Source organism: Cariama cristata, unplaced genomic scaffold (genome assembly GCF_000690535.1).
Source record: "Cariama cristata isolate BGI_N322 unplaced genomic scaffold, ASM69053v1 scaffold27682, whole genome shotgun sequence".
NCBI lineage: Eukaryota > Metazoa > Chordata > Aves > Cariamiformes > Cariamidae > Cariama > Cariama cristata.
This window is the reverse complement of record NW_009602645.1, coordinates 26,499-36,803: the sequence shown is the minus strand read 5'-3', so window position 1 is coordinate 36,803 and position 10,305 is coordinate 26,499. Positions and strand designations below refer to the sequence as shown.

The following is a 10,305-nucleotide window of genomic DNA, read 5'->3' as shown; positions in this document are numbered from 1 at the left end:
TCTCCATTAGCCCCCTTCCCTCCTTTCCTCCTGGGGCTGCTGCCGCCCCTCACTCGAGATGGGGTAGCTATGGTGAGGGGCATGCAGGGGTATCGGGCAGGATACGGCCTATGAGCCTTTCAGGGAGCCTGCTCCTCTTAGGGAACATGTAGACCTAGCGAGTTGTCGCTGCGTGACCCTGTGCCCAAAGGACTCGGCGGAGCCTGACGCAGTGATGCTGCTTAATTGGAGCATTTCATGTGCTGTGTAGCTGGTGCATGAAAGGTTTTGTTGTGAGGAGCTGTCAGGGCCGGAGGATGCTTAGGACCCAGGGGAAGCGCTGGAGAGCCTGGCTGGGCTTGGAGGAGCTCCTGCCTCCCTGGCCAGGGCTTCTCAGGTGTCCTGGTACCCTGGTACGGCAGCGCTCTGCCAGGCGAGCTGGGACCTCCCGGCAGCTCCCCCTTCCCCACATCCATGCCTGTCCTCTGAGCCCCCCTGGGCACCCATGCACTTGCCCAGGGACCGCTTCGCACCATGAATGACCAGTACCACCGAGCAGCCCGAGATGGCTACCTGGACCTCCTGAAGGAAGCCACCAAGAAGGACCTGAACTCGCCGGATGAGGATGGCATGACCCCGACCCTATGGGCCGCCTACCACGGCAACCTGGATGCCCTGCGCCTCATTGTCAGCAGAGGGTGAGCGTTGGCGAATGCACGGTGCTGGTCCTGGGCGTACAGAGTAGCCAGGACCCCATCTTTCCCCCTTCCCTGCTTGCAGGTCAGCATGGGTGCAGGCACCCCACAAAATGATAGCTTCTGTCCATAACAACCTGGATTCTCTCCTCCCCTCTGTTATTTTTCTCTCCTTGTGGTGCTTTGAGTCTAATCCAAAGCTCCTGATAACTGCTCTGTGTTTTCCCACCTCCCCTCACCCTATAACCCCTCCTGCCCCAAACCCCACTTGCAGCTCCCCAGTCGGGGCTGGGTCCTCCCTGCAAGTGCTTTGTGGTCCTGAGTCAGGTCTTGTAAAGACAGGCAGAGCTGAAGTGCAAGCATATCGGGTCGCTACCATGAAAAAAGCCCTTTTGAATGAGGGAACAGAGAGAAAAACTGCTCGTTCTGTCCCTAGAAATGCTCACATGGAGATGTGTGCGGTGCCAGCTGGCAGTAGGTGACACTTGTCTGTTTTACCCAAAGCGAGGTCTCAATACGTGACCCCCGGGCAGCCTGTAACGCGCCCAGAGCCCAGGAACTTCAGGAGCAGGTTCCCTAAGAGCAGATTTCTTTAAGCCCGGTCTCCCTCGCGGGGGCTGCTCGATGCTGATGTGTCTCTCGGTACCTCACCCTGGGCTGTCAAATCTGAGGGTCCCTGGCTCTGTAAGCGTGGAGAGAAGGGAGTGGGACTGAGGGGACTTGCCGGACTGGAGGGCTTCACATCTTGCTGTTGGGGGAATCGCACAAGAAGGTCTGTGCTAAGGCATGATCTACCATACTGAGTTTCTTCTTGAGCAGTACGTGGCTCTCCTGCTCTTACCATCCTCCCAAGGGAGCAGGTGCCAGCGCTTCCTTCTGCTCCGGTAGCTTTTCTGAAGACCTTGGACCTCATCTAAAGGCATCCAAGGTGGGGTGCCTCTACCTTGTGTTGAGAGATTGGTGGTGGTGCTGATTTTGATTTATTTCTTTCTAGTATTGAGGAACAGTGCTGAGTTCAGCAGCCTGGATGTACATCATGCCTCCTTGGAAAGGTTTTGCTTCTCCGTGTTGGATTGAGGCTCCGTGGGGCTGTCAGCTCCCAAACAGGAATTTTCTGTGTCCGCCCTGGGCTGCGTTTGCAGCTCTTGTACCCGATCGGCCGCATCTCCACTGTACCTGTTCCTGGGCTCTCAGCATCTCCTGATACTCTGGTCTGCTTGTGCAAAACCTTCAGCCAGCTCCCCTGGCCCCGGCCAGCTGTACTTACAGGCAGAGCTCCCACACACATTGCTGTCCTTCCGTTATAAAGCATTTTCTTTTCAGATCCTGGGGTCAGAAAGGCTGTGGACAGAGCCACTTTAGGAAGTCCTTGAGTGCAATAGGAGTGTGGTCAGGAAAAGGTAATTCAGAGTCTGGAGGGGAGAGAGCAAGACATGACTCTGTGTGGTGCATCCCGAGATGGTCCTGGGCTGAGAGCCTCGTGATGCTTCCCTGGCCGGGGGCTGTGTGACTTACTGTCTACCTCCCAGGAGAGACTGTGCCCAGCAGAAACCTGCCCTGAGCTCCTGCCAGGAGGGGAATCGTCACCCAGGGCCAGAGAGACAAGGGTAGGAGCTCTGCGGGTGAGATCCTGAAGTTAGAAATGGTTCCAAAGCCTCTGATGGCCAGAAAACCTTTGCCTTTCTGGAGAGGCATGCATCCACGGCATGGGCCTTTCAGACTGACTTTCTATCTCTTTATATCATTATATCTCCTCACATTGCTCACCTCCATCGCAGGACACCCTGCAGCACCACTGCCTGCCCTGCCAACCCATGCACCCAAGCCAGCAGTTTCTGCCTCTTCACAAAGCCCAAGGGCTGCTTCTCCATGGAGGGGCTCCTTTTATAAATTCACATTGGATTAAAAGGTCCTCGTGGGCTCAATCATGTCCAAGTGCAGCTTGCCTGCTGTTTAATTAACAGCCTAATATACATTCGCTCCTGACAGGGAAAATAGCGTGGCAAAAGCCCGGTGCCCTTTACGTGATGGATGGTGGAGCACAGTGTGTGTCTGTGGGGCTGCAGGATGCGTTTACATCTGTGCATTCATCTCCGTGTGTCAGGTCCTCGCCCAGGACCACGCAGAGATCAGCGCAGCCCCCTCGCCCTGCCGAGCTTTTTTTTGCAGGCACCTCTCTGCTCCCTGCCTTGGGGTCTGCGAGGGGCAGGAAAGCCCCAGCCTGGGAACAGGGGTGCCAGAGAGGGGCAATCATGCAGGACCCAGGAGACCCCAGGGACAGACCCCGTAATTTTCTGCTAGTGCTTAGGATGACGCGTAACAGTATTTAAATCTTGGTCAGAGATTAAGTTTAATTCTGTCTTGGATCTGTTGCTATTACACCTGCACTATAACAATTGGGAAGCAAGAGGGAGGACCGCAGAGTGTCCCAAAATGTCAGGGCATTTCTCTCTGGCCTCTGCTGTCAAAATAGTCCTCCTTCAGCACAAAAAGCCCTGCACTGTGATGCGGGAGAGTGTGGGACCACGGCTTGGAGCAGTGCCTGGGGGAGCAGAGGCTTTGGGGCTGGGCTGGCTCTGTGCAAGGATGGGGTGGGAGGCAGCTTCAGGGTCTGAGGGGGCTGGTTGCCCTCCGACTGGGTTGTATGGGGGTGCCGAGGCACAGGGGGTGATGTCTTGGGGCAGCCAGAAACACTGAATCCTCCTTGCCAGCGCTGGGCAGTGGTACTGGTGCCCAGACAAACTGGGAGACAGAGTGCTGGGGCCAGGCTGTCATGAAATGTCCTAGTGAGGGAACCTGAGAAAGTGGGGCTGTGGGAGGGGGGCTGCTGGGGGCAAAAATCACAGCTCTGATTGTCGTGCCCTGCTGCAGGCCAGGCTGGTGGACACTTTGGATTATCGAGGCTCTGTCATCAGGGAAGGAGCCTCATTCATATGCCTGGGTGTTCAGCAGATTGTGGCGTAGGGCTGAAATGGGATGGGGAAAGAAAGTGTAATAAAGGTGGATCCTTGAGGAGAGTTTGTCCTCTCAACCCACACAGAAGGGGTAACAAAGCAGGCTTGTTGCTCTGTCCATAACAGCTGGTGATGTGTCTGTGCCTCCGTACCACCTTTGCACGGGGATGGAGAGAGGGTTTGGGAGGGAGGGCTCAGCCGTGGCTCATCCTTCTTGTTTGTAACACAAAAAGCCTTTTTCTTCCCCCTGGCTGGGCTCCAGTGAGGGAAGCAAACTCAATTAACGTGATGGCTGGGCAAAGGCAGGCTAACTGGCATTTAGTTCTGCCGCTTTTCAGAGGCGGTAATTCTTCAGCATGGTTCGTTACGAACTGCTGTGACAGTGGTGGGCATCAGTCCAGCTCCAGTTAACCACAGGTCTGGGGGCCTCTGCTGGGAACGACCAGGACTTTATTGCCTTGGAGTGGGCCACAGGAGAGGTGAGGATGTGTCTTTCTGCTAGACAGGTCCGCAGTCAGCTTTGTCACCCGGCATTTCTTTACAGAGGTGTGCCTCAGTTTCCCTTCTTACAAAAATGGGGGTCACAGATGCTTTGGATGTTAACGGCAGAGGCGTATGAGTGACTCGGCAGTGGGTCAGGGGGGACGAGATGGCTCCTGACATCAGCTGGGCTGCTCGAGGGAATCCCGTTGCCCTGGCTGGGGCAGGGTTGCAGCGGAGGTTGCAGCGAGGCACGTGAAGGTGATGTGCATCCTCGGCACGCCACAGGGCTGACGGCCACGTGGGTGCCAGGAGCAGCGTGGCCATGTCAGTAGGGATCTTCCCCTGGGTGATGACCCGCTGGGAAGGTGAAGGAGCAGGGTGGAGTGTTGTCGCAGCTTCGTCCCTTTGGGCACCTGAACTGGCTGTTTGGAGTCAGCGTGGGATCTGGGCATGGTGAAGTGCTGAGCCGGTAGACGTGCCCCTAGGCATTACCATGGTACAATAATCACCAGTAACCATCGCTGCTAGCCTAGCTTTTTGCTGGTACAAGAGGCAGCGAGCCCTGAGATGAACCCCACCTACAGCACCCCTGTCACTAGCACCCATGCACAAGACGCAGGAACAGCCCCCTCCAGCACGCCCACCCTCCCGAACCGCAGGCGGGCTCCTCGCTGCCCACTCGGGATGCTGCTCTGCAGGGAACAGCTGAGCCAGAGCAGACTAGATGTAAGAAAGAAATGTTTCGCGATGAGGGTGGTGAAACAGTGCAACAGATTGCCCAGAGAGGTGGTAGATGTCCCATCCCTAGAAACATTCAAGGACAGGCTGGATGGGGCTCTGATCTGGTTGAAGATGTCCCTGCGTGTTGCAGGGCGGTGGGACTAGGTGACCCATAAAGGTCCCTTCCAACCCAAAGCATTCTATGATTTTTGGGGAGCTGAACTCGGACAAAAGCTGAATCCTTGACCTACCACCACCTGGACAAAGACTGGGATACAGGACCCAAGGCCCTGCTCTGAGTCCAAACCCTCATCTTTTCTGCTCATTTCTAGGCTTTGCTTGGGTCATTGCCCTGACTGGCTCTGCTGAAACTAGTGGGTTATTTTTCCTCAAGCCATAAATGATTTTTTTTTTTTTTCCTCTCCCTATGTCCAGAAACATTTTACAGGAGCCAGAGACACTCTGCACCCACCTGGCTTTTGGTCTAAGGGCCCGATCCTTCCTGCACACCCATGAGCCAAGGGGTGAGCCAGCCCATTGCTATCAGAGGAACTTCACACGTGCAGCCAGGGAAGGACGTATGTCAGTGCCGCTGGATTCCCTGGCTAATTGGGATCCTATGGGAGAAGTGGAGGGGAAAAACCAGCAGGAAGGGAGTGAGGGTGCGTGTCACGGTGCAAACACAATGACTCAGGAGATGCACATGTCCACCTAAGGGGCTCAATTAACAGCGTTTTTAATAACGATTATTACCGGAGTTGACTCAGCACTCGAAAACGCTTTGAAGTTGAGCAGTGCTGCGCTTCGCACCTGTTATTAAAATATGTTCCCACTTAGTGGACCCTGCAGTCAGCATCTCCTCGTGTGCAGCGCCCTGGAGGTGAAGTTTTGCTCAGACAGACACCTGCCGGAGGGAGGGCCTCATGTTTATTATCTCTGCTGGATCAAACACCTCTGCTTCGCAAGTTGCCGTTCGTCTTTCCTTCTGATGCATTTTTAGCACCTGCGGCAGATATTTATAGGGCAAAGGGACTCAGAGATCTAATTTTGCTCTAATAGTCTTGTTTCTAGACAGTGGAAATGTCCAGGGAAAGCTGGGTTTGATGCCCTTTCCCCTCCCTTACTCTCTGAGGTGGTAGAAAGCATAAGGAAAGTCGACCTTCCAATATGACTCGCCCAAGACCTCCCTGGCTTTGCCCTTTGCCGCCTGAACCAGAGAGACATGAGAATGGACTCCGAGATGTACTTTATGGATCCAGCATCCATACGCTTGGCTTGGGGAGCAAGATTATTTCTAGTGAGTCTGCTGCTAAGTCACTGTCCACATCATGAGTCCACGTACATGTTGGGACCCTCGTGGTGCCCCGGCTCATCTGCCCGCACCCGTCGGGCACACATGTGCCCATTTAGAGCACAAATAAACGAACGAACAGCGCTTCATGCACTGGAGTCCCACCGCCAGTGCCGGCAGTTCTAGTTTCACTGACTCTTTAATCCAGCTCCATCAATAATTTACTGCTCTCTTGCAATTCATCAAATATTTATCCTCCCCATGAATTTCCCAGCCTGGACATGTCACTACGAGGGTAGATGCGAGGGCCGGGGAGTTACTGCTCCTGGAAGCTCGGCATTGCCGCAGTCAGCTCCCTCCTCTCCTTCTGCTGCCTTCGCGGCTCCTCAACCCTGTGATCTCCTGCCCTTCTCCTGCCTAGCACCCATCTTTGAGGCCTTTTTCTGCTTCTATGAGAGATGTCAAAGGCTCTGGACACAGAAGTCCTGCAGGGTTTGCTGGTCTTTTTGGCCCTTACACAGTTTTGAACCTTTTGAGCGACCTGCTGAATTTGCCAGGAGGCTCACGGTTGTACTTACTAAGTTTCTACCAATTCTGTGAAAATACCTGCGTGGTGGAGCTACTGCTGGTGCTCCCACAAGGGGAAAGCTGAGTGCATCTCATAGCAGCTCTTGGGGAATACGGCCAGGAAGCTCACACTCTGGGTCCAAATAATCTCCAGCTTAACCTCTGGACACTGTCTTTACTACTTCTGCCTTTTGCAGAATCCTTTCCCTTCGGTATTACAGAGCTGAGACGCCGGCAAAGCCCGAGGAGTGCAAACTAGTCGTTATTCCAGCTGGGTGGCTCTGGTCCGGCTCCGCTGTTCCCTGCAGAGCAGCATCCCGAGCGGGCAGCGAGGAGCCTGCCGGCGGTACGGGAGGGGGGATGTGCTGGAGGGGCTGTTCCTGTGTCTTGTGCACGGGCGCTAGTGATAAAGGTGCAAAGCAGCAGGGGAAAAATGTTCCTCAGCTCCCGTGATCTCCGTGGTCTTTCTCTGAAGTAGTTTTCAGACTCTTTCAAGCGAGACGAGTCGTAGCACAGAGCACGTAGGGTTGGCGAGAAGGTTCTGGGCTCTGCTGCTCCCAGCTCTTGTCTACACGGGTTCGAAAGCAGCAAGGAGTAAAGTAACGCAGGCTGAAGGTCTCAAGGGTCCATCTGCCTTCCAGGGTCCTGGGGTCACCAGGGCTTGGAGCTGAGGTCTTCGTGGTGGAGGGACAGTGCTCGGTTCCTCTAGAGCTCCTTGAAAGGGTGGTGTGGAAACGGGCAGAGGCTGTGCTGAGCCAGAGCTCTGTCAGAGCCCTGCTGTGCACGGGGAGTTGCTCTTGAGGGTGCTGGAGCTGCCTAACCTTAATAAAAGGCTTTGCCTTCCCCATGTGCACGGAGGGAGAGTGCCTTGTTGACAGATGCTGCTGCTGGCTGCATATCATTAGCACACGCGCTCGGGCGAAGGCTGGTGCCAGCAGGGGTGTGAACTATCTCCTCTTTCAGCCGATCACAAACACAGAGGGATGTCAGGAGAACGGACTTCCCTTGAATCCGAGGTTTGTGTCCGTCCCATCACAGGAGGCAGGAGATGGGGGCAAGCGGTTGTGCCCCATCAGCAGCTTGCTGGGGTAGGGGCCGGCTCGGTGTGAGAAGAGATGCTAACGGCATTAGTCGAGTGTCCAGCTCTTGAGGAGGGCAGAAACCTAATCTCCACTTTCTCTGAAACTGGATTCTTAGGATGTGCTAATACCAACGCGCATCAAGACCAAGGATGGTACAGCAAAAGCCCCTACCAAACCCCAACCCCAAGGCCAATACCAGCAACTTTGCTCTGATTCTCTACCGACAACGTGCCCTCCTGTGCCCTGAATTTCCCCAGGCACCAGTGAAGAGGAGGGTGGGGAGGCGCAGCAGGTGGTGGGTTTCAGAACCATTGCTGAGGATGGTTGGTCATGGTGGTGCTACCATCACGGTGGGACCCCATGGTGTCCCACACAGGGTGTGATGTATAGAGAAGTATTTTGGGATGTCTCTCCATGGAAGCTGAATGAAGCCAAGATTTGAAGATAGAATCTGGCTAGAATTTAATGGGATGTTTGAGAATTGAATTTTTTATAACAAGCTGAAGGTCTGAGCTGGAATCATCCCCATATCTCTGTTCTGGGCTATTCAGAATCTGGCTTGCCTCCCTCCAAAAGTTGGTTTGATGCAGGAACATATGTCTCCTGAGAGCTAAATTCAAGTCATGGGAATTCGTGCAGACTTGCATGTCAGGCAGGTGAATCCTTGTCAGTGGTACACCCCTCCAGAAGACCCCCTTAAAATTAAACTATGGGGGCCAGAGGCATGTCACTTCATATTTATAGGAGGCAACAGTTCATGGTGCTGATTTGCCCCTGCACAACTGGGAATGTCTCAGTAGAGCCTGTCAGCCATGCCTGCATGCTAACCGGTTGTTTTTCTTGCCGTCTAGGGGCGATCCAGACAAATGTGATATCTGGGGGAACACCCCTCTCCACCTGGCAGCAGCCAACGGCCACCTGAACTGCCTTTCCTTCCTCATCTCTTTTGGGGCCAACATCTGGTGCCTGGACAATGACTACCACACCCCGCTGGACATGGCCGCCATGAAGGGGCACATGGAGTGTGTGCGATACCTGGACTCTATTGCTGCCAAGCAGAGCAGCCTCAACCCCAAGCTGGTGAGCAAACTGAAGGACAAGGCCTTTCGGGATGCGGAGCGGAGGATTAAGGACTGCGTGAAGCTGCAGAAGAAACACCATGAAAGGATGGAGAAACGGTACAGAAAGGAGATGTCGGATAATTCGGATACCATGAGCTTCTCCAGCTATTCGAGTAGCACCTTAAGCAAGAAGTTCCAACACATGTCTATGGTGACTTCCCTGCCATACTCACAAGCCACCATCCACGGCACAGCCAAGGGAAAGACAAAAATACAAAAGAAGCTGGAGAAGAAGAAGCAGATGGACGGGACATTCAAGATCTACGAGGATGGGAGGAAAAGCGTGCGGTCTCTGTCTGGTCTGCAGCTGGGGAACGATGTCATGTTTGTGAAGCAGGGCACGTACGCCAGCCCCAAGGAGTGGACTCGGCGTAATATCAGGGACATGTTCCTCACGGATGAAGACACTGTCTCCCGTGCCATAAGTGACCCGGGTTTGCACATGGACTCAGCCCACTCGGAAGTCAGCACCGACTCTGGCCACGACTCCTTGTTCAACCGCCCCGGGCTGGGCACCATGGTGTTCCGGCGCAACTACGTCAGCAGCGGGCTTTTTGGGATCGGCCGGGAGGATGCTGGCACGCTGGGTGAAGACAACGCGGATGGGATAGGTGTCAAACTGCGGAGCCGCCTGCAGCGCTCGCCAAGTCTCAACGATAGCATTGGCAGTGCCAACAGCCTGCAGGAGAGGAACGCAGAGGAGCTACCCTGGGACGAGGTGGAGCTGGGCTTAGATGACGATGATGAACCAGACACCAGCCCCTTGGAGACTTTTCTGGCTTCCCTGCACATGTTTGAGTTCATCTCCATCTTGAAGAAGGAAAAGATTGACTTGGAGGCCCTCATGCTATGTTCAGATAACGACCTGAAAAGCATCAATATCCCACTGGGCCCCAGGAAAAAGATTGTGGATGCCATCCAGAGGAGACGACAAACTCTGGAGAACCCAGATGTCATTGTAGACACTGAACTGTAAGTAGGAGACGGGGCCTCTGAGCGATTAAACCCTTCAGCAGGTGCAGATGTGGATAATGTAAGGTCTTGTTTTCAACCCACTTGGAAGAGTAGGAGTCCAGGTAACCTCAGTGGTTCTGTATGTGGGCAAATTCCTGCTCGTGTGGAAACGATGAGAGTTTGGAGAGGTGGCAGTAGCGTTAGTTCATTACCCAACATCCCTAATATGGCTGGGCAGGATGCGAAGCCCTTGTTTTGTTTCATAATCTACCTGAATGCAGACTGCTCCGTGGTCTGATTCTTCCGAGTCCCTGTAGCTGGGATTTTCAACCACACTTAGGCTTGTCTTGACTCTTCACCTTTTGAAGGCGTTAGGAAATCAACCACAACTCCCAGTGGGAGCAGGCTGACAGCAGTGCCCAGTGGCATTGGGAATCCTCCCCCAACTGCTTAAGATCT

General features: G+C 54.2%; 1 protein-coding gene across 1 annotated transcript; it reads left to right on the top strand.

Annotated features, from left to right (window-relative positions):
* Positions 1-513: 513 nt before the first annotated feature.
* USH1G (Usher syndrome 1G (autosomal recessive)) lies at positions 514-9,868 on the top strand. The gene is made up of 2 exons (XM_009694864.1): positions 514-677; positions 8,623-9,868. Exons 1-2 carry the CDS (start codon positions 514-516, stop codon positions 9,866-9,868), a joined length of 1,410 nt encoding a protein of 469 aa, XP_009693166.1.
* The last annotated feature ends 437 nt before the right edge of the window (positions 9,869-10,305 follow it).